Source organism: Corvus cornix, chromosome 2, assembly GCF_000738735.6.
Source record: "Corvus cornix cornix isolate S_Up_H32 chromosome 2, ASM73873v5, whole genome shotgun sequence".
Taxonomy (NCBI): Eukaryota; Metazoa; Chordata; class Aves; order Passeriformes; family Corvidae; genus Corvus; species Corvus cornix.
In genome coordinates this window covers 26283313-26307940 of record NC_046333.1, presented here as the reverse complement: position 1 = coordinate 26307940, position 24628 = coordinate 26283313, and the positions used below count along the sequence as shown (strand labels likewise).

General features: G+C 40.0%; 1 protein-coding gene across 6 annotated transcripts in view; it reads left to right on the top strand.

The window, feature by feature from the left end:
• Positions 1 to 24628, top strand: part of GLI3 (GLI family zinc finger 3) — a 207612-nt gene that overhangs the window by 126903 nt on the left and 56081 nt on the right. For all 6 annotated transcript variants that reach the window (XM_039548513.1, XM_039548512.1, XM_039548514.1 and 3 more), the window contains 3 exons: positions 8269 to 8474; positions 13359 to 13505; positions 21215 to 21416. In XM_039548513.1, the coding sequence (XP_039404447.1) occupies positions 8269 to 8474; positions 13359 to 13505; positions 21215 to 21416 (555 nt within the window). The remainder of the gene's footprint in view (positions 1 to 8268; positions 8475 to 13358; positions 13506 to 21214; positions 21417 to 24628) is intronic.

Sequence of the window (24628 nt, the reverse complement as noted above, 5' to 3'; positions counted from 1 at the left end):
TTGTGTGCCTTTGCCCCATTTACAGTCTCACAGCTTTGCTCTGGCTCCCTGAAACTGGGCAATGAAGTGGTCAGAGGCAGAGATGTGCTGCCTGGGAGAGGCACCAGCTGGATACTCAGAGCTTACACAGCTGCCGCAAAATTTGCCAGACAGCCTCTGGTAGAAGCCTAGAATGGGCAAGTGGCGTTTGGAGGGAGTAGTTATAGTTGGTTACTTTTCTGTATGTTTGCGTCCTCTGTACAAGCAAAGAAATTGCCAAGTAAATCCATATAATCCTCCCCCAGACACTGATTTCTTTGCAGCATCCTGAGAAGGATTTGGAAGAAAGGAGAGGAAAGCTGGGCTGCTCTGTAGTGCAAAGGCCAAGTGGACAGTGTTTCAGAGCAGTGCCAGGAGGCAGCAACAATGGTGGGTGGATGGAAGGAAGAGGAAAAAGAGAGGCAGATTGTTGTGGGGAGATTACCAGCATGTGAGGAAGAGAACAGGAAGACTGGACTTGACTTCAGAAATACTGGGGGACAGTAGATAGTTTTATTTGCATTTTTCATAACAAAGAAAATTAAACAGTCAAAACTGTATCAGCATACACATTTAAGGAATACATGTCAAGACTCCAAGTCAAGACTGTATCACCTGAAGCAGCAGTTGCTTGCTGTAGTCAGTACAGGTGTTACTGTGGGCTGAAAGTCACCAGTGTTAGAGCTGACCTTATGTAAACAGCATGTTAAATAACAAAATGAATATTCATTGCTTTTCATGGCATAAACTATTCTTGAGGAAATCCACAAGCTGATGGTTGGGTTATTTATGAAGTCTTATAAGTAGCAGACAGTGTATGTAAAAAACCTGGGTCTGTGTTCAGGCAGTCTGTCAGTAGAAAAATAGGAATACAGTCACTGACTAAGGATTTAGTGCCTTGATTAATGTAGTCAATTTTTAACTGTAACTACATAATGTTAACACTTCCCAAAGAAGGAAAGGGGAACCAGAGTAATATTCTTTTGCTGTCGGTCATTGCCTAATTGTCGTGCATGATTTCCCTCACCATGAACATCTCTTGTACAGTCATTTGTGTCCTCTTTTTTTTTGTTTTGGCAATGATGCCTTTTAACTTTATGTGGGAGAAACTTTTTATTCTAACCTCAAGTGAGGTTATTTGTATATTTTAGGAATTTACATACCAGAACTGCACACATTTTGTAAGGCATTGTCCTTCCTTCAGTGAGAAAACATTTATAACATAGGATCTCTTGATCTGACCTTTCAACTGTAGATACTGAACATTTTCCAAGTGCTTTACCACAGTTTTAAAGATGGGGAAAGAGTGGAAAACAACAAACTTGTGCAAGGTGGACAGCATATAAGTGTTGGAAACCAAACCAGAGCCTGTGTACCTTAAACCCTGATGTATCTTCTCTTATATGTGAACTACATGGGCATGGACCCACTCATGATTTATTTGAACATATATCTACTAAGTGAAAGACTGCTACCAAATCAGATTCTGTGACTTACTTCCCTACGCTGACTACAGTTCCAGTGTGAAGTTTGGAGGAAAAGTGAGAAAATATTCACTAGATGTTGACACATGGAAAATGATACAGGAAATCAAGAGGGTTTTTTTGTATTAGGACTTAAAAAACATGCTCATGTTTTCCTTTTTCTTCATTTCCACCATTAAGAAAATATAGTTAACAGTGCTTACTCTTTTGCAGCACTTGAGCTGTTTTGTATGAGGTATGCTCTGACATTTCCATGTATTCAAATAATTTTTAAAATGTTCATAATTACTTGCTTAATTTTCCTAAGTCCAAGAATGTGATATAGCAGCTTTGAGGCAGTGAGTGATTCTAGGGGAATGGAGTGCCTATTTGAAGCTAGATTTTCTGAAAAAAATTAGGTATTAAAAATTATATTATTGATTTCCCATAGTATGTATTTATGGGTTTGATTGTTTGCCAATTCAATTAGAAGTGAAAAGAGAAAAGGACTGTGGATTGCATTTTAAAAGTGCTCAGTGCTGGCCTCAATCTCCTTGCATTGAAATCTCAGAGCTCAGCTTTATTAATATAAAGACCTTTTGTTAGCCAGTTTTTGGCTGCTGGTTCTGAAGGGTCAGTTTGTACAAGCAACTATGGTAATAAATAAACAATAGAAATTTAACATGGGAGATATTACCAAAGGAATTGAGCCGTGTGCTTTAGAATAGGAGTCACTACATACCAAGAAAGTCTTGTTTGTTTGTCTTCCAGGTTCTACTAGAAATAAAAGTGTTAAATGTTTTGTGGACAGACATCAGAAGATTATTGCAGAAGAAAAAGAAAAAGATAAAAGAGGAGTATCATAGGCAGTTTAATGAGTTTAATATTTTTCAATTCTCCAGGCATGACTGAATTGAGAAATTCAGGTATCAGAGAAACAGTGTAGATATCATTGGTATGGGAGTTATGCCATCAATGCTTGCTCCAGCATCGAATAACGTACTGTTAAATGATTAAATATCGAGGTTTGAACTTTGACACATTCATAATATAACAAGATGGATGAAAAGGCAATAATAAATTAGGTTATGTTACAATATTTCATCCCACTTCGTTGACAAGCTTTGTTCTGTGAGATAGATTATTGTTCCATCTGTAACCTCAGCTCAGTGTCATATTTACAATGTTATAGTTAAGGATCACTTGCTGTTTTCAATATAAATGTATTTTTCAACAGATTCATAAAAGAGCCATTTAAAATTTTATCAGGACAAAACTTGGCATTAAGATTTCCATTCTTGGAGTTATAGTTTCCTTTAAAATCAGAAACGGCTTAAATCACCATGAGTTTTTTTTAAGATAGATTGTGCTTAGAAGAGGTTTTTGTCCAAGCACAGCTTAAAGTTATTTGGAAACCATTTATGACAGATCTCTAACACCAAACCAACCTCAAAAATATTAATCCAGATTTTCCTGTGGCAGAGACCTTTGTGGCTGTTCCGAATGGCTTTACATCTGCTTCCAGAAAACATTGCTATTGAAAAATGCCTGTGGCAAGTGTGGGGGTTGTAGTCAGCCGTGGGGCCTGCTGTAGTTTTCACAGTTGCGAGAGATACAGGAATGGGGACAATTTGCACGGTATTGGTATTTTGGCATGTATTAAAACAGTTCAAGCACTCCAAAGCAAGTAAGTACCCTGAGGCCACTAATTGGCTATAACTGTCATGAGTGGCCTCACCTGAGACCTCTACCAACACCTCAGGCACCCAGGACCTCCTTTTTAGCTGAGCTGCCTGGCTGGTGTTGTAAGTAGTGCCCATATCTGGTCCTGCTCCTGGCTGAGCTCAGGATCTGCACTGTAGGGAGCTGTTCTGGATAGAGCCCTCAGAACTATGGCATAACTTGTCTCCTGACCTGTCTTTGTCCCTGTCTCCTTCTGCACTTGACTGTCCTAACCCAGACTTGGTTTGTCACTTTGCCTTGTCTCAGACTGCTGATTGACTGTGTAAGCAGCACCTGGCTCTGGTCACTCGCTCAGATCTGGTGGCATGGAATGCATTGCCCGTGCGTGGCTCCTGGCTTGCCTTTCTTAGGAGGAAGCTGGCCTTTGCTGCTCCCCAGCACCTTGAACTGGGTCTCTTTTCCTTCCATTCCCCCCTTCTCAATTTCTAACTCAGTTCCATGCATGAATCCAAGTAAGATAGCTTCATGGACTTTAGGCTAGTCCTCTGATCCTATCAGTAGGGCACTGAGAGGGTGGTTGAAAGGACCCACAGTTAACAAGTTCTGTGCTGGCTTACCTACCCAGGGACTTTCACCTCTAGTCGTAGCCAGACAGCAGTATTTCACCTGTACAAGTTAGCTGTTCCATTAATACCAAAGAAAGGGATAAGATTTGAATTTGGGCAGTCTGATCTTCCTCGTTGTAAAACTGGATAATGCTTAAAAATAGCCTGAAGTATCCCAGTATCCCAGTTCTTTCTGCTGTTGGAAAGAATGTGTGATCCTTTCAAGATAATACTAGGTAATGATCTGTGCATGCAGATCATTTTGAAATATGTATAACTTGCTCGTTCTTGCCTCATCAACTCTCAGATTCCCATGATCTTCCTTCACCAGTTAAAAAAGGGCTGTATGGGCTGAAAAGGGAATTGCATTTGATTCAGTTTTTGTGGTGGTTAAAATCCAAACCTGCTGCTAGTCAGTCTTCTTGTGCAGAGTTCATTTATTGAAGCTGTAAGTGACAAAACAAAATGACACGTGGTTTTCATGAGTAATAACTGAAATCCCACAGGTAGCTCACCTGTGGTTCAGCAGTGATCAGAAAAAAAAATCATTAAAAAAAAAAGTGACTTCACAAATACTGTGATTTGCCCTACAACTGATGCTGTTCATAGCTGCTGAACTGGTGTGACTATGTAAGTTTTCAAGACTGTGTAGACACCTCTGCAACATTCATCAAAATAAAGTCATAACTAGTAGGAAAAAAACCACCTGTTTGCCCTTACACTGATCTCACTGCCTCATCACATGTGCGCCATTCACAGGCTGAGTGCTTGAGATTCCCCGTGGCATCAGAGTTGGGACAGGAAGAAGCTGTCAGGCTGGATGTGTATGGGAAGTGGGAAGTCCTGTGTAGATATGGAAGCTGTGTGACACTCATGATATTTCAGTACCTTAGCAGTGAACAGGAAGGCCTTCTGGACTGAAAGGAGGAGATGCCGTCACAGCCAGCCCTGTACTCAGTTCCTTCTCATTTATGTCAGGGTTGTAGATATAATCAAGGTTACTGAGAAAATAATAAAATCATCCTCATGTGCTAGGATAAAAATTAGTGGTGAAACACAGCCATAGGATCTCCTTTACACACAAACCTGGAGACCTTCAACTTCAAGTATGTATTGAAAGTATGATGAGCTTGGTATTAAATTTGAGTTGAGTTTTCAGGATCTCTAGAAGTAGACACAGAGGTTCTGATTCAGAAAAGAGCATGCATCTGCTTCGCTCCCTCCCATAAGTGGTCTGAATATGTTGTATAACAGAAGAACCCCTGCACAGGAGAAGATCCAGGGCAAGTTCTGCCTTCACACAGTTTACAGGTGAGCCATAAATTGTCAGGCAATATCACTGAAAATCTCCTTGCCTCTTCTTGTGCTGAAGCCTCATTGCATCCCATGAAGTAGCCTCAGACCCAAGGCAGAACACCATTCAGCAGGATGCATGGCTAGTTTGAAGGATGCTGGGCCAAAGGGTCCTGAGTTTGAAGGAGGGTCCCCAGCTTCTTTCCCTGCTCATGACATCAGAGTTGGACTAGATGACCTGTAAAGGTACCTTCCAATCCAAACCATTCTATTATTCTATACATGTGAAATAAAACTTATGGGGATGGACTGACACCCACATCTGGAGATTTTATTTGCTTGTTACTGAATGGGTATCTGCAGAGCCACTCCCAGGCCGTCTGTTTGCTGTTTACAGGGCAAAAGTCATTATTTATTGGTATACAATGAGGTTGCAAAACAACAATAAAGGTGTTTGGCAGCACCCTTTCTAAAAGCTACATTTTAGTTTGAAGGAGGGAGTTAATACTTGTGAAAGATGTTCACCGTAGTTTAAGCACAGAGGGAAAGGAGGGATATGTGATGTTTATTGGAATAAATCAGGATGACTCAAATTGTAGGACTAAGAGCGGATGAAAAAGGTAGGAGGGAAAATGGGTCTGTAGGGAAAGGAGGGTCTGGGAACACAGAGAATTGAGAAAAGTCCAGACTGAAAGTGAGCGCAGAAGTTAGCAGCATCTTAAAATCAGATGCTGGAGAGAAATTAGGAAACATTAGAGTCCAGAGCTGGGAATTCTTTATGGAATCTGATGACTCCTTATTTCTGCCTCAGATAATACTGTTTATATGCCAGCTGTTGATTGATGATACCCAGGTCAGTGTCCTTTCCCTAGCATCCTAGGAAAACCGTGGAGCTCAGAGGAGAGAGAGAGAGAGAAAGAGGCAGGGCTGAGGAGGAGAAGAGCGGCTGAGTCCTGGTGTCCTTGAATGGCTCTTGTTGGATCTGGAGGGAGAAGCTGACAGCCTGGCTCCTAATCTTGCTCCTGCGGCAGCATTTGGCTGTTGGCCAGCTGGAGAGTGAATCACTGAGGCCAATACAGACTTTCAGCCTTCTTGCCTAAGCATTTAAACAGTTTTTTGTTCAATATGCACCAGATAAGGCCAGGGCCCCAGCTTGCCTGCATGCTCTTCATGTTTCTAACTGTGAATTGGAATCCCATTTAAAAAAATCCCTTGTAAAATAACATCCAAACTTAGTTTCTTTGTTACTCTTGTATTAAATTTCCTGTACTACTGTATTTTCCTCACTCCCAGGATGGGAAATTCACTCTGTAATGTGATACCCAGCTGTGGTACTTTTGCTTCCTACATCACCATGATTTTTAAAGCTCCTGCCTACCAAACTTGGCCTCACAGGGAACCAGGAGACAACGAATGTTTCATGTCTGGTGAGGTTTCATAGTACCAAGATAAAATATGCACTTCCACTGTAAAACAAAGTTACTTTAGAACTATGTAGACAAAAAGTTCTCTGAGGAAAGGAGATGTCTGGTTTGCACAGTGGTGGAAAGTGGCTTCCGGTTTCAGATTCTCAGTGCATTTCAAATATGGTGAAGGCATGCTAGTGAGTTACTTAGCTTTATGTGGGTCACTTGCTCAGGTGCCAGAGGAATGACTGCACTGTTGGTACCTGCTGCTAATGCAAAATGCAGCTCTCTAACAAACTTTGGAGTTAGGAGGTATTTTCATACAGGAAGGCTAAACAGGCTTACCTTGCAGAAAGCTGTAGGAGGGCAAGAAACACAAAAAAAGTCAAATAGGAAAGGCAAGGGAAAAGAGGGAGAAAAACACATCAGGAGAAATCTTCATTCCTCGGGTTTTACAAGCCCTCGTGGATTTAGTGGCACGGAAGCTGGCGTCATGTTAGGAATTCATGACTTTGATCACTGTCCCACTCATATGCTAGCGTTTCTGAGCTGATGGCAGGGCAGAATTGGCTCCGATGTAAGATTATGTTCTGTTGGCCTTTTAGGTGATGACAACTACCTCCATTGATCATGATATGTGTACGTTAAAGGAAAAAAAATACATTTCTTGTTTGATTACTCTTTGTAAGCCAACAGCATCAAAGGAACAGGCTGCCCTCACTGCTCTCACAGCTGCTGCCTGTGTCTGTGCTATATATATGCTAAATTAATTGGAAAAACAGGGACAAAAAGGCATTTAGTTCAGGTCAGCCAGTTGGACTACAGCAAATGCATGACAGGCTTAATCATTGTCTTTCACCAAAGAGCAGGTTGGCAAGGGTACGGCACTCCAACCCCTTCTGATGAAATTTGAACTTTTTCCAGTGCCTTTGGAGATGGGGTGCTGTGAGAGAAAAGTCTCTAAGCAGAGCCCAGACGCTGTCATATCAACAGGGTGGGATGATGGGGAGGGTTACAGCAGGTTATTTATCTTTTGTCAGCTGTGAACTCAGCTTTCAGCCTTGGTTCATCACACATAGCGTGAGAGGGCACCACAGCTTTCCCTTCACAAAAATGAGTAGTTAATTAATGGGGTCTTGTTAAAAAACGTTGGTCTCTGGTGCCATACTAAAAACATACATATGCAGCAATCTTTCTTCCTCTGCCACGAAGTTTTGTGCATTTTTCATGGGAAGGGACAGCAACAAAAAAATGCTCCAAAGGACCTATCCATTTTAATGGCTCACAAAGTTTGGGACTCCTGAAATGATTTCTATATAGACATGCCATCTTGCACTTTCAGAAAGTAAGCCGGCAAATGAAGGGTATGGGTGCAGTGTGGCTCTCAAAGCTCCTTTTTCAATAGCCACATTGTTTTGAAGATGTAAATGATTCTGAATCTCAGTATGTATTTCATATTGCAATAAGAATTACTATGTAATACAGTGTGCATATTTTGTACTAATTGAAGTGATTTTCTCCTTAACTGCTTGGGGAAAGGGTACTGAGGGGTGTAAAGATTAAAACAAATATAAAATCATGTTAAAATTGGTCAGAGAAATGTTGCTAATAATGGGTACAGAGAAGAATTAATTTCCCATCCTTTTTCTTTCCAGGCAGTTGACTTTAGTACATGTGCAACCTACACGTGCAACAACTAGTTATTATTCTTCAAGAAACAAGTGTGTTACCTTTACAGTATTTTTCTTTATTGTATAGATAACCTGACTGGTTTTTTTTATTTCCTTTTGTTTCTTCCAGGCCTTCTGCCTTATCTAGTAGCCCGACATACTCAGAGCTTCCATTCCTTAGAATTTCCCCGCACCGAAATCCTGCTGCGACATCAGAGTCTCCCTTCAGCACCCCTCACCCATACATTAACCCCTACATGGACTACATCAGGTCCCTGCACAGCAGCCCATCCCTCTCCATGATCTCAGCAGCCCGCGGACTCAGCCCAACAGACGGTGCGTTAAGACAGGCTTCCTGTTTTCTGTCATTGTAGCAACTTAAGTTATATTAATCTTGTCAACATTTTTCCCCCTTGTTCAAAGCAGCTTCACCAGGTTTGTCAGACATATTCATTATGTCATAAATGTTTCAATACTTCATCAGCCGATCATGGCTCATTTGTACATCTCACAAATGTTGAAACTTCAGTGAGAAGAAAAAAAAGGTGCCTCATTCAAAATTTATGCTGTAAGGGTGGTGTATGTCCTGTGATATCTTTTGTTTGTGGGGCTGACATGGAGTGTAATTCTGATCTCAAGAAATCCACTGTATCTGCACTGAATTGAGTCAGATTCTTCATGGGTGCACGTCAGTGTATAACCATGGAGTTCTTCAGACACAAAAGGCTTGTTAATTAAACTAGTATTTTTCAATCATATAAAGCATGCACTGACTAGTTATACTTAGTCAATAATTCTATTATAGTTATGTAGAATTATTTCAGTTTATCCTAGCCAACAATATGGCCAAATGAAATGATGCTTATGTAGATGTGGCTGATGATCAAGACTGTCCCTTTTAATCTAAATGGTGGCCTATATACTTGATATATCAGTGCTTTAGGTCTTGGTGTGACCATGGCTTTTACTTTCCAGGCTATTTGGGCTGAAGTGAACTTCCGTGGTCACTCTTGTCATTACTCTAGCACATTTCCTATTCATTTCAGTGGGAATTTTGCCAAAGTGAGCCATCAACAGAGTTGCAAAAAAAAGACTGTCTTGTTAATAGTAGGTTTTTCAATAGTGGGTAAGCATAAGCACTTTGACATTCCAAAATGGTAGCACTTGCTGAAGGGAACTAAAATATAACATATTCAGAAATGACTATGTAAAGAAAGGAAATTAAAATGGTACTTTAACTATGGGAAAGATCTTCCCAGTGTATTCAGAAACTTACCAGAGTTAAACCGCCTTTAGCTGAATTTGAAAAATGAGCAGTGCACCCTATCCAAACGGATAACTAATTAATCCTCGTTTATAAGAATATATACCTTTACAGTTAATCCATTAGTTATGGGCACATATTCTTATGAGAATAAATTTTAATGACCTATTGTCAGTCAAGGTATATGGCATGCACATAGGGTTTTCCCAGCAGCACTTTGGATGTTACGTGAATTCTTGCTAACTCTACCCCTTTCGTTTTAGCAGACGTATTTTTAAAAAAAACATTTTGAAGAAAGAAATAGGAATGCTCAGAAAGGGAAGTTTTGACTTCAGGAGCTTTAGATCTTTAGATATAGGATAAACATGACAGAACGATAATGTAATGGCATATAGTGGGAAAACTCGCGATGCACGTTTGGGCTTTTTCACAGGAGCTAATATGCACAATACTTTGCTATTTTCAATACTCTTCAGGTCACATTCAAGCAGAATTTCATTTATACTTAAGGTATGTTCCAGTGGCAGACAAAGGAAGGTGTGAAGGAAACCACCCATCACAGAACTTTATGACATTAAGCTGTATACAGTTTTGGTCTCAGCTATACCACACTGAATTCACTTGCAAAGATGTAGGCACATAGTGCTCTCTGAGATAACACTGGACTATCTGACCCAGCACCCAACTGACACTCCAGAAAGGCAGAGACCTTCCAGAGATGTCACAGGGTAGAATTTGGTTTCAGATTCTGGCACCTAAATGTAGATGTATACAGTATAGAAATGCGTGATCTTGCTGTGCTGTTCTGCCATTGTAGTCCAGTGAGTTGTAGGTAGTGCAGCCAGCAAAGCCTCAAGGAACTATTCAGTTCCCAAACAAATGGACACTTGGGTGTTAGCAGTTGAGTGTGGAGCTCTGTCATAACTATGATGGTGCTAAGATTTGTCTGTCTACAGTGCAGGTGTTTGGTGTCTGTTCAGATCTGTGAAATACCCTGCCTCAACTCCACCTGCCACCTCAGAAAGACACTTTTCTCCTGCCAGCCTATGTAGCTTGGGTTCTCCCAGGCTTTCAGATGGAATGAGACACTCAGGTGTGGACAGCTCAGCTGAGTATGCTCTGTCTTAATGCTCATTCCCTGAGCTTTGATTGCTGACTGGATACGCAGCCTTAATCTGTCATGGGGACATGCTAAACTTACTAGCTTAAACATCTTTCTTCAGGTTTTGAACAAATATATGTTACTTCACACTTCCTATAGGCTCACAGCCCATCTTTGATCAGTTACCACAGCCCTGGTGTTGTGCAGCATCCAATGAAAATACAGTAACTTGATTGAGGCATTGAAGAGATCTCAGTCAAAGAGCATGCTGTTGAAAAGCTTCAAGTTTGTTCCCTGGAATCCATAGTCTGTTGTACGATCAATCAGGTATACAATGAAATGCCTTTTTTGGATGTGGGTTCCTGGGATCAAATAATCTGAACCATGGTTTGAGCACTGCTAGAATGCAAATAAAACACTTCTGTGGTTTAAAGAGGTACATGCACATAACGTACTAATAACATAATGGACACAGTGTCTTAAGTCATATAGCATTTGAACTATGAAAACTTGGAAGTTGTTATTCCTCTTCTGAAAGCCATAGTGAGATTTCTCTTGCTACCCTAATTGCTTTAGGACAGTTAGATAATTATATCAGTGTACTACTGGGCTTGGTCTGCTGACTCACATATCTGGGGATGGCCAGGAGCCACAACTATCTAGAACATAACTCTTGTCACTTCACCTTACCCAGCAGATTTGGTGGGTCAGGGGTGACTGAGGACTCCTCCGAAGGTTTGGAGCAGGGGTAAGGATGGGATTGTTGGTATGTGTAGAGGAGAGTGCTCAAATGAAGCTCAGCAGTGCTTATGGTGCAGAAGCAAATGCCTCCACTTGTAGAAAAATGGGAACAAAGCTGAAGCTACCCGGGAATAAACAGGAAAAAATTCAGGGCTGTAGGCCTTCCAGTTTACCCTTCATTTACCCTTCACGCAATACATCATTTAGTAGGTTAATTTTTTATGTTTGAGGGAGGTAGTAAGGAATGATCTTTAAAGAGCACCAGAGCATTTCTTGGCATATGGAACATTTAGTAATGCAATTATGTGTTAACTATGTTTTCTGCAGCAGTTAATTTTAAAGTTTGCAGCCAATGTTATTGTTAGTTAGCCCAGACACTTATGTCAGAAAGCTCAGGAAGTATTTTCAGTGTGTCTGGAAATATACCATGGTTGTCTACTACCGTAAAACTTTAATATCAGTGATTCAGTGTGAGTTATGCATCTTTTAAAATTTGGTCTGAATAATTTCTTTACCATTTCACAGAAAGTGGAAAGACAGTAATTAATTGTGAAATCAGTTTGTAATTTGGAAAAAATACCAGCAAGCTTTAATTTATCTCAGCTCGTTTTTTATGCCATTCTTATTCCTGTTTGATGTACTTCTATTTTTCAGAACCCTTCCTTATAGATTTAACATTTTAACATCAAAAGCACATTCTTTCATTTTATTTGGTAGTAATAAATCTGTTGCTGAATAAACTTTTCTCCAAATTCCAATGCCTTGTTTATATTCAGAACATAAAAAGTGTAAATCTTGATTCTTTGTTTCTAAGGTTTGCATTTAGGGTCTGATTCTCTAATGAAGGTATAAATGGTCTTTTTAGTAGTGCTGTGTAGGTAACAATATTCAGAGAATTTCAGCCTAAAACTTTGTTTTCATTCAAGATTCAGCTGCTGAGATTAAAAAAAAAATCTCATTAAATGATATGAAAGAATATAAAAATAATCTGGTGTACCAGCTTGGGGTGCAGTGTGTTCACCTAAGGAACCTGAAGCGTTTTAGGCAAGCTTGCGTACCATCTTGTGGTGACCAGAGTGTAAACTGTTTTGCAAGTGGGACAGGGAGAGACCAGAGAGAAGGTCTGTCCACCTGTTTCATGGCAAGTCAGGGTCAGGATCAAGGAGAAGGAGAAAAGTATTTTATGAGTACTTCTTACAGAGGCTCATGAAATGACCCTCTACCTTCAGTAGCATCTGAAGCCTGTTGAGAGGAGATGATCTTAGAGTGATGCCAATTTTTCTATTTGTCCAGGGTTGCCCATTAGTTGAAGGCCTGCTTGAAAATTGGAGTGGAACAGGAAGTTCTCATTTTTACATGAGATAACAGCTAACACAGTCATTGCATGCAGTGCATGATGCAGAGGACTGCATCACAATAACCTCACTGATGGGATGTAGAGTCTATCCAGTCTGTGGGTTTGACTCTGCAAACGGGCTTGTGTGTCAAATATACTTATACATGAACTTTGAAGGATGGGATGGTCACATTTATTGGCTTCAGTCTGTCCTCTTAAAAAACTGACCCTGTGTTGTTCATGGACAACTATTATTTTTCCTGGAATCATACTTTACCCCTGTTTACTCCTAAGCATAGACACAGAGGGACATGGTGAGGGAGAATCTTCTAGTCCTCTAGGCAGAGACTCCAGATACTTGGATGTTTATGGAGGTTCAGCCATGTTGTTACCTTAGAGATGGATTCCTTTGGGCCAGGAGTGAGGTAAATGGGAATAAAATGCTAGGAAGGTTTTCTTGCTTTTTTATGTCACTAAATAAATCATACTAGTTTCCATTGCTGTCAGCCTGACACTTTTTGAGTCACTTAATAATAAATACAAAAATATGAGATCACTAAGCTCATTAATATTTTATGTCTTGCTGGTTTTTTTGAATGGTGTCTTTACAGTACCACTGGTTGAAATATATTGACCAGTGGTGGCATACTGCAGACATTGCATTACATTAAAAAATAAACAAGCTGTTTTAATGGCCAGAGAAACCGGCAATGTGATAAAACTTTCCTTCTTGTTTATCTTACGTCATTAACGGTACTTTTATGTTGTTTTTTTTAGCTCCGCATGCTGGCGTCAGTCCAGCTGAATATTATCATCAGATGGCTCTGTTGGCAGGCCAGCGCAGTCCGTATGCAGACATCATTCCTTCAGCTGCCACTGCGGGAGCTGGGGCGCTTCATATGGAATATCTTCACGCCATGGATAGTGAGTGATATTTTCTAGAAATGTAGACGGTCCTACAAAGGGAACCACGTGGGTTTTTCGCGGTCTGACCCAAAAGGCCTCCATGCTGACAGAGAAGTGGGAGTCAACATAAGCCTCCTCACGAGGCTGGAGAGCCAGAGAATTGATTGCCAAATGCACAAGGGTTATGTCAAGCCTAAAAGTAAACTTTGAAAGAAAGTAGGGAGACGAGCAGGACTGCTCCTGAAAACAGGTTATAAATTTTATTTCTAGTGGGGCTTGAGTGCTTTTGAAAATGCCCTTTTCTATTTGCAATCAGTAACTCACTTTCATAGTTAGGCTGAGTAATTCTCTGATGAGCTCTCTGTTAAGAGAAAGTTTACATCTGTTTTTCTGTTAGGAGAGCATGCCCTGCACCTTTTAGAGAGTGCTAGTTGTGCTTACAAGTTGTGTATCATAGACCAATAGACCAGAGACCACTTGTAAAGTGAAGCAGTTTGCTGAATTCTCAAGGATCCTGACTTAGTTTTCCAAAATATTAAGAGTTTTCTTTATCCATTCAGCGTCTTTCAGTTCTCTTATCTGTCTCTGTTTCTCTGTTGAAGGAGGAAAATAGAGGACCCCATTCCAAACTGCTTGCTACTGCTTCTTTTGATCAACGAGAAAGGATTATGCAGAGCATTCCCCTGTAGCCATAGATGCTTACACGCTTTTCAGGATGTACTCTGTTCCTTCCAGTGAAGGCAATAAAAAATGGTGGCAAGAAAAGGTGGTGATGTTGACTTTTGCTTGGTAGTACAGACCAATAAAATAGTATCAGCCCACCTTGTTTTGCTGTAGAATTTTAAACCTTTTGTTTACATGCAATTTCTTCTTCCTGCTGTTGGCTGCATACCATAGTTGGTGATCTCAAGGAGTGTGGGTGTTGGGAGGTTTACCTCTGGAACGCATGGGCATATAGGGATACATATAGCTAGCCCTGCAGAACACATGCCTTGGAGTGTGACTGACCAATAATTTTTCAAGAATCAGGCAAGACAGATAGTTGTGTAACTGGGAAGGAGGGTTATTTTCATTTTGTTTCCTTGCTAATGAAGGATTTTTTAAAATTCATTTTGTATTATCAGTCTCACTGCACTGGTAGCATGCATAAAAAATTTACAGTAACATACCTTGAGCCCACTGCAGAAACACAATAAACTCACACAAGTAGTCTGGACTTAAACCAGAGATTAATGTGCAGACTTCAGTACTTGAAATCTTAAGAATATGGTAATTTCTGATCTGGATTTTGAGAGAAATAGGGAGAGATGAGGCACACTGCTAAAGCACTGAATGCCTATTAATAATATCTTGCAGAATGGAAACTCTGTTATGCGTGGTTCAGGTAATGTAAATTTGCTGCTGAGTTCCAGTCACAAGGGCAAATCCCCAGCTTGTATGAATGGGCATGGCTTCATTGAAAAGGATCATAGAATTCTAGAATAGTTGGGGTTGGAAGGGAACTTTAAAGGTCATCTAGTCCAATTTCTCTTGCAATGAGCAGGGATATTTTAAATTTGCAAGCGTTTTGGTTCCTTCTGTGAGAGTGTGTCTGAATGCACACAAGTAGTGGTACCAAACCACATACTTGGATACAGATTTGATCAAATGGGTTTATTCAGCCTTTAGAAAGGTAGATTCCCATATATATTCCAGAAAACTTAAGAAAAACCAGAAGACATTGCAGTACTCATACAAATAATGGCATTTGCAGAAGGAACATCGTGTGTTAGTAGAGATTGTGTATGCTGTAATATACACAGAATTGCAGCTTTTGCATCCCAAAAATGTTACCTCTTCTAATTTAAGAGGAAATGTTTTGACCTTTACCCATAATTTCAGCCCATTCATAAAGGTACTTAAACATCATCTTTAATAAGGATATTTGTGTTCACCAGCTCTAACTGTGATACATTTGAAATGCACACTTTAATTTTTGTGTTTGTTTTTAAAAATTAAGATCACACATTTGAGATTAATTATACCAGCAACTTTTCAATTAGGCATTATTTCAGAGTTAGAGACAAAATTGTGTAGCACTATTATGCAAATGGGTTATTTTTAAACAGTAAATAGAGAATTAAAATAAGATAGAATCCTAGTAAGGTCACTCAGCTCACCTTCTGTATTTGATGAGAATGTGTTTAGTCAGGCAATAGCTGCTTTTATCTAAACAGAGTATGAAGTTACCCTTTTACTTTGTAAAAACTAATTAAAACTATCTTAACTTGCATGGGTATACAGTAAATTAATTGTCATTAAGTAGGAATCTGAATGTCCTATCATTCATCATGCTAAAGAAAACCCCTTTCTTCTTTGTCAGATTTTTAGATTAGAAACGAGAACAAAACAATTAGCAGGAAGATGATATTAAGACTTTAAAAAAAAACCCAGTAAGAATTCCCATGTATGCATTTAATAACCAAGTGCAGCAATCAGTGTGAAGCAATGCTATTTGTTTGGATCTTTCTTCTTAAAGATTTGTATGGTGATATTAAAAGTAGTCTTTCGCCTTTGCCCAGTCTTGTCAAAGGACACAGAAAGACACATGAGTAGTTTCCCTCATTATCTGCTATCAAATTCTGAGCAAGTTGACTCAACTGACTGAAAGGCTGCCGCTCATTTATCCCACACAACAACCAAATGGATACAAGCAAGGCATTGTTCTTCTTTTGTGAAGCCAGTCTGTCTCCTAATTGTGTGCTTATACAGAGTCTACCACAGAAATTTGCAATCTCTACCCCCTCCTGTAGTGCAAATAATAATTCCAACACCAGAATGCACTGAGTTCCAAAGTGTATTACATAGAGTTTTTGTAGGTTGGGGACTTCTGTTTTGCTCTGTGGTGCTGGAAAACTGGTTTCAGATGGGGAAAGGAGTGGGAGAATTGTTAATCAGAGGTTAAATCTTACACAAAGAGCAGTAGACTTCTTGAAGCTCTGAACTTCACTGTTCATGAACTGTCTAATACATTGCAGAAGAATAAGGCGAAGATTATGCATGCTTAATTGTAATTCTTCGTCATCCTGTCCTGAGTGACATGAAAACTGGACCAAAATTTTCTCTGTAAAAGCTCTATAAAGCTTTTCTGCAGTTTTGATGGCCAGAGACCCTGAGCAAGCCTTGCCATCTTCTTGCTTGTTCTAAAAAGATTTGTTACCTTTAAGTATAGCATCAAAATAGGAGTGGAGTAGATGTGGAAGGTATTGACAGTACCGCAGTAGCAACAACTGAAATTGCTTGTTGTGGCTGTAAAGGTATTGTATGCCAAAACTGTCTTGAAGACTAAAACAATTTAAAAAATCACTATCTTTTGGAATTTATACCTGCATTATTCACTTGGGGAATATGTTCTACTCTCTTAAATGGTGTTCAGTGGAACACAAGCATGTTCCCTGAGGTTTCAAGATTCCAGATTATTAATACCCTCACTCTGATTAACTTTTACCTATCCTCACTCAGAATAGGAGGTTTCTCTTTTCCAAAGGTATTTGGCATTGACCTACTCCATTTGGCATTAGAGACACTTTTAGTAACCCAGCTGAGCTAAAGAGTTTGGCCAGCTGTGGTGTGTTGACCGTGGCTGGGTGCCAGATGTCCACCAAACTGCTCTATCACTCCCTCTTCTCAGCTGGCCATGGAAGAGAAAATTAGATGGGAAACAACGTGTAGGTTGAGATAATGCAGTTTAATCATGCAAAAGTGAAAGATTTCACGTGTAGAAGCAAAGAGAAAACAAAAATTTTTTTCTCTGCTTCCCACCAGCAAGCAGTGTCCATCCAGTTCCTGGGAAGCAGGGCTCCGGCATGCAGAGGGGTTGCTCCAGAAGGCAAATATTGTAAATAATGAATGCTTCCTCACCCCCTCCTTTTCTTAGCCTTTATATCTGAGCTAACATCATATGGTGTGGAATATCCCTTCGGTCAGTTTGGGTCAGCTGGCCTGGTTGTGTTCCCTCCCAGGATCTTGTCCACGTCTGGCCTACTGATGGGGGGAAATGTTGGAAAACAGTGTTGATGCTGTGCCAGCACTGCTCAGGAGCAGCCAAAACGCCTTTCCAGCTACCAATGCGAAGCACAGCACTGTGAGGGCTGTGGTGGGAAAAAATGAACGCCATCTCAGCCAGACCCAAACACCAGCCCAAAGAGTTAAGCCAGAGTGAGAAGCTTTGGACTGGGTTTGGTTTCTGTTTGTCAAGCACAGTTGGAGAATGAGGGTGGAGTATCAAAGGCATTCCGTCTTCTCTCATACTGATGACAGATTTATCATTTTGAAAACTAAGACAAAATTTATGATAAACTTTCATAAAGTGAAAACGAAGCTTTTACACATCTGTAAACAGAAGCCAGAGGGAAAAGAAAGAAAGAAAAAAGGTTTGACTTTAAACCTCCCCCACCCCAAGTGTCCCATGTTCACAGCCTCCAATAAAAACTAGTGCCTGAGACATGTTCAAAGAAGTTTGATTTAAAGGGAGGGAATAAAAAAGATTTGATGAAGTTTGATTTAAAGGGATGAAATAAATGATACATGTCTGAAGATTGCCTTATAAATGATTAAGCAATGCTAAAAACTTCAACTCAGAAATCAAATTCATGGGCAAATTTGCTGGATGGCATATTCCATTTTTGAAATTTATGATGGAGATAGATATCTGTTATTTTAGAATTGATCTCCACCTCAGAATAAGATCTTTTCTTCTGACATCTGCTGGATTTTTCTTTGGCACACTCAAGTCTTTAATGTCAACTACTGACTTTTTATTTCTATAATGTCTACTCCAAAAAGGTGACATTTCTAAGCAAATCGTCACTGTCAGCTTCCATTTGCATGCTTTGCCAAAGCTGATTTTTTTTATCAGCACTTCCACAGAGGTAAATGGATTTTTAGTGAATCAGTGCTCCTTCATTTTCTGATTTTAAAGTATTATTGAGAAGGGAATGTAATACTTCAGTGGGAGAACACTGTGAGCAGATGAACATCTCAAATTGCTAAATAAATATTGAAGTGTTTGTTTTTAAAATAAATGCTGGGCAAGACTGGAAAGTTTGGTTTAGTATTCAGAGGCACTGACAAATTGTGACCTATTCCTTTTCATAGCAGCATACTAACTAAAACTCATGTTATGCTAAATGAATGGTTAAGCAAATGTCCTGTAGTGAGTGGCCAGCTCATGCTTAAGAATTTTTAGGCATGTGAGACCTAATTAAACCATGAATATCTGAAAAAACAGTAATTCCATTTAATTGTATTTTTACTTTTAGAAGTCCCCCTTGAGCTGAATCCCTCTCTCCTGTGGTCAGACTCTGTAGAGCTCTTGCGTGGTCTCAGCTTTTGGCTCCCTCTGTGAAGCAGAAATGTTCCCTTTTTGCAGGATACTGTTGGCCCGTAGGAAGTTGTTCCTGTCCCAGGTAGATGGAGGGGACTGCCGAATTCCCAGAGCTCTATGGGGCCCGAACCAGGTGCTGCCTGGAGGAAAAGAGGAATCCTCAGACTACTGTATGCATGGCTGAAGCCCGGGCTCTGCCCCTCGCAGCTGTAAGGAGTGTCTTTCTCCATCGCTGGCCACAGATCTGGTGCATCCAGAGCGGACACAGGGATGCCCTGGCAGCAGCTGGCAGGCGAGGGGAAGGTGAAACAAGCAGTGGGCAGACATGCAAGAGCCATAGCGTGACTTAGGCAAGGAGTAAAGGACACAGGTTCAGTTCAGAAAGGACAAGGAGGAGGAGGAGGAGGGAAGTCTTTGCAGTTTTGAGAACATGCAGGGCACTGCAGGGAATATAATGCCTGTACTTAGCTATGCCCTTGTAAAACCATGATAAAGCACTTGAATTGTATCCTCATCTGGGGTAAATTACATTACAAACACTAACTTCAGAGGCATTGTTTTAATTCATTCCAGCTGAACAGTCAGCAGAGAAGAGTTGTGGATGAAAGATGCAAGTGCAAATTACTACTATTTTTGTTTTACCATGACATGTATATTGTATTTCCTTGTTAGATATATTGCAGTTTCTTATAGCTGCTGATCATTGTTGTTTCTTATTTTAGCACAAGTAAAAGATCTCTGCCTTTGAAAGACGTGAAGCACAACACTAATAAAATATCAGACACAGTACAATAGCAAGCTCCTAAAAAGGAGATAAAACAGATTACATAAAATAGCATGTGGTAGGTTTTACAAATAAATAAATGGCTATACCTAAATTTTAAGTGATGGATCAAGAGCTTGAATATTCATTGAAAGACTGGATCTGTGTGGGCTAAGGCTTATTCTGGAGACAGAGCAGGAAGAACAAAACTCTGTATTACCCAGATGCTGAAGAAGAGAAGGGTTATAAATGGAGATCTGATCAAGCAGTCACAAGAGCAATAAAATGGCAGCCCTTGATACCATACTAAAATCTTGGCTAGCATGCACAGAGAGAAGGGAAACCCACTCAGGTGTGTAAGGAAAGCATAGTAGATTCTAATCCAGCTCTGATCTTGAGATGAGTCTAATTAGAGTCATTTGAGCTCCTCTCCTGGTTAAATACCCTGCTAAAACAGGATCCTGGACACAAGGACGTTAGGAAAGACAGACCTATACTGGATGCTTGTGGCCAAGTGTGAATTATTAGCAAGTTACAGAGAATGTCAGGGACTCTAGGAGAAGTAGCTGTAAAGTAGGCATCAAACCCAAGACCTGCATGACCCTGGCTGTCAGGATCATTAGTATTCAGTCCTTTACTACAGGTTAAAGGGATTAAAAAGGTAGAAGCAGCAGTACTATTAAAGGAAATTGTGCAGTATGCAGTGGGGAAGCTAATTCTCTCCTTGCTCTCAACCAAGATAGAAAATAATTAAATAAAGGGAATAAATTTAAGGTGATACATCTTCTGTCAGGACTGCAGAGAGTTGGAATGACATGGTAAAATAGATCAGAAGAGGTAGAGATTTTCAGAACAGGACATAAAATTTAGAAATGTAATTTATTTAAGTGGTATCTGTATATTTGCCTTCACTTTGCTGCTTTGAAAAGCCTAATCTCCAGTTTTAAAGAAATTTAGCAGCTGTAGGCCCCTACAGACCCCAACAAAACAATATTGTGCCATCTTAGACAAATTCAAATAAAGCTTACTGTTTCTCAGCGTAATGCTCTGAATGTAAATTCGAATTCTGCTGATAGAGTTGGCCCTTCTAGTGTTTGTTTTAGTCCTGATTTTTAGTTTTGCATCAAATATCCACCTGGCAGAATTACGGTCAACAAAGGAAAAGCTGCCTCTTCATTTCTATACTGTATTGGACATGTATAGGTTTGGCTGTATGTATTAAAGTGTTGTGGGTTTGGGCTTGCTGGTATCCCAGATCTGAACCACTGTCTCATTGCTCATGGTTGAATTAATGATGTGCATGTCTAAGAAGCCATCAGATTCATAAATCACCAGAAATGAGAGGGATAACTCATAAAAGTCTTTTCCTTTTGTTTAGCCATTTATCATTTTGCTTGCACATTAATAAACAGAGCTCCCCTGAGGTAAGCCATAGGAAGAAAGATTTTTCTTCCTAATTTTCCTCAATCGTAGCCAGTAGATCACAAATGAAGAGAGTGGGCCTGTCACAGTGTGCTGGTGTCTCCCTCTACCCATCACTGATAACAAATAAATCCAGTGAAGCACCCTGGTGGATAATTGTTTGTGTTTACATAACAGGCGCCAGGTTTCCGAGTCCGAGGTTGTCAGCTAGACCAAGCCGAAAGCGCACGTTGTCCATATCCCCCCTGTCTGATCACAGCTTTGACCTTCAGACCATGATACGGACATCTCCAAATTCCTTGGTCACAATTCTCAATAATTCTCGCAGCAGTTCGTCAGCCAGTGGTTCTTACGGCCACTTATCTGCAAGTGCAATAAGGTAAGAATTGTATTTTCTACCTGAACTATATATTCTCATTTATGTGTCTCACACACACAAATGTGAACATATACTCACATCTTTAAGTAACTTGTGGGATTTTTTTTTGTGAATATGTGTGTTTTGCAGTTTCTATAATGTGTGTTCATCAGAGCTTAATCTAAAATATAAAATATTTTTTTCTTGCTCAGAAAGGTAACCACAAGGGACTTTTTGGCCTATTATTGTCCAGTGCAGGTAATATTCATCTGACCAGCAGGAACAGTGAGTGTTTGTGTGTCCAGGAATCTGTTTTCAGAGAAGAAACTCTAGTATAGGTTTGTGACTTAAGTCACTTGGGTTCTTCTGGCCACAGATATGATGGACAGTGAAATGTTCCTACATTGCAATCATCAGAAAGTAAAGAAGAGAAATATGGTACTGTTCAATTAAAATGTTTGGCTTGAACTTCTGGGTGTTCGTCTCCAATTTTTTTTTTCATGTGTTGAAAGATTAGACATTCTGTTAGACATTCTGTGGCTAAATAATTTTTTTTTTTTTTTTTTTTTTTTTTTTTTTTTTTTTGGTACCAAGGAAGTACAGTATCATCAGAAATGCTGTGATTTTCACTTGGCTGCTTCACTTGTGTGTGCAAGAAAACAGTCAGAAGTGGTTGTTCTGGAGGCAGAAGAACAGAGTAGCAAATGAAGAGCTGGACAGAAGTTGTACAGAAAAGGGAAGGAAATAGGGCACAAGGAGAGGGAACAAAAGGAATAATGTAAAAAGAATAAAGGGAGTGGAAGAAAATTAAGAGATGCAGCAGAAAAAAATGGAGATGCAACTGCAGAACATTCTTGTATTTGTGGCATGGCTCTATGTTAACTGAGAAAAGCTCCTTTGGTATTCTAAAAAAAAATCCCCACCTCTCCAAAGTGTCAGAAAATACTGGATTTGCATTTATAAGCCTCAAAGAGTGCTTCTGGGCCCTGGCTTAACAGTAGCTTCCACCTTCAATTTGCAATGGGGCAAAGGAGCGAGTCCCTACAGCAGTTTCTTGAGATGGGACACCCATTTTAGACAAGGCTCAAAAATACTACCAAGGTCATGGGTTTGATCCCCTGTATGGTCCATTGACTTAAAGAGTCATATTTGATGAGCCTTGTGGGCCCCTTCCAACTCAGAATATTCTGTGAAATCTGTGAAATGCCTCTCTGGCAAAAATGACACATTTACAGCTTCAAAAACTGGCTATGGGGATTTTCATTCTTGGGAAAATGGGGCATGCAACTGGTTTGTTAGAAACAATGAGCCTGAAAAACTCTGAGAGTGACAGCACCGTAAATATTGGTATTAGTGTAAGTGCTGTATTTTCCTTTTTAAGCATTTCTAAGTAGTCGTGGTTCGTAGCTCTGATGTACTTGAGTAGTGTGTAGTATTTCACAGGCACGGTGTCATAGCTCTGCAATATTGCTTCACAGTCAATGGAACCACAGTTCCAATTACGAACCTCCTTAATGAGGAATATGATTTATGTCAATGGCTGGCAGCAGTTGGACCACATCTGTCAAATACCTGTACTGTGTGGAGGTGTGCTGTCTGCACTGTCATTAAGATGGGATGGCACTTAATAACTAAACTCCTTTCCCATAGCTCGTAACTTTGGTAAAACAAATAGCACATGAAAGTTGGCATAGTCTCTGCAGTGGAGTAAGTCTTCTCTGCTTTTGCTCTTCCAAAGCAAAGCTAGAGCCAGATGAATGGCTTTGTTGAAGACAAAGTTGTGGAACTGGAGGGAGTTGTGGGCAAAGACTGAGTAAGGATGCTAGGGAGTCTTCACAGTGAGTCTTGTGAACTGGTGTCATGGAAGAAAGCAGTGTTTGTGTGACTGAACCTGTGGCTGACCAAAGCTTTCATCCCTTCCTGGTCATACTTCCCAGGAATGCATAATACAAAATTTCACGTGATTTTGAATTAAGATATTTTTTTCATTTTGATAAGAGTATGCATGCAGAGTTGGAAATGTACACCTCCATTCTTCTCAGTCAAAAGGAAGTGAGACCTCTTCTTCCTCCTTTGCAGCTTGCCTCTGTTGGTGCCCTTTAACTTCTCCCGTGTGAACCTGTTTATAAAACAGTTAAAACAAAATAAACAGTGACATAAAGTATTAAACCCAAACCACACTTCATTGCCTTAATAAATTCCAAGACTAAATAGCAACAGGACTATCAGCAAAACCTAATTTATTATTCACTGTCTTGCAAATAATGCATTCAGCACAAGAACTGTTGTATTGAATAGAACCATAGGTTCATCCCATTTCATATCCTGTCAGAAAGTGATCAAAGTCTAGAAAAAAACATTTCCTCACATAAAATCCCAGCTTCTTACAGGCTGTTAAACTTGCAGGTTAACAACGTAGGAGTTGCTGCAAGAAAATGGTACAATTCAGCAAGCCACTAGATGGAATTGCAAGACAGGAAGGATTTCTACTTTATATAGTATGAGTAGCATTAACTATATTTAACATTACACAATCCTTCTACTCTTAGATATTGTTTCCAATCACTTTTAACTTAGTCCAAATATTTTACACGTGGCAGCATTTTTCATGGCAAATACCTATCTAGTGCTGAATATTTCGCAAAAGCATCAGCAAGGTTATTAATTTATCAAAATGAAGTTAGGGAAGAAGAGATTTTTCTGTAGAAACTAGAAGAACTGTTGCTTACCTTTTACTGAGAAGCTAAACTTTGCCAGGAACATTGCCTAGATGATGTAGATGTGATCTTGGCTGTTCTTGAGAAATTGTCCCATTCAGCCAAGTGATAAGCCCTTAAGAGGTTTCTATTAGCATGTGTTAAATAAACTGATCACTCAGCATGTTCCAGTCCAGGGCCCACAGAGAAAAAGATGGACCTTTCCCTGCAGCTGCAGCTCTGGTACCTCCTTGGGAAGACTGTGGAGGCTCAGCTGTCTGTCCAGCCATAACAGTTTTGTGAAACAGAAAGCAGTCTTTAGAGGAGACAGGAGTCAGCCCAGAAAGTGTACAGGCTAAGCAAGTTGGCACAAAATGCCTTTACATAATGCAACATAGGCTTGCGGCTGAAGAGAGAGAAAAGGCTGCAAAATAAAGCATGCAGAAGCCGGTCATTCGGAGAATGAAGGTACTGCCCCCTTGTGATTGTGCTCTGATACCATCTTTAACTTCAGGGTTGCACAGTATTTGTAGGTCC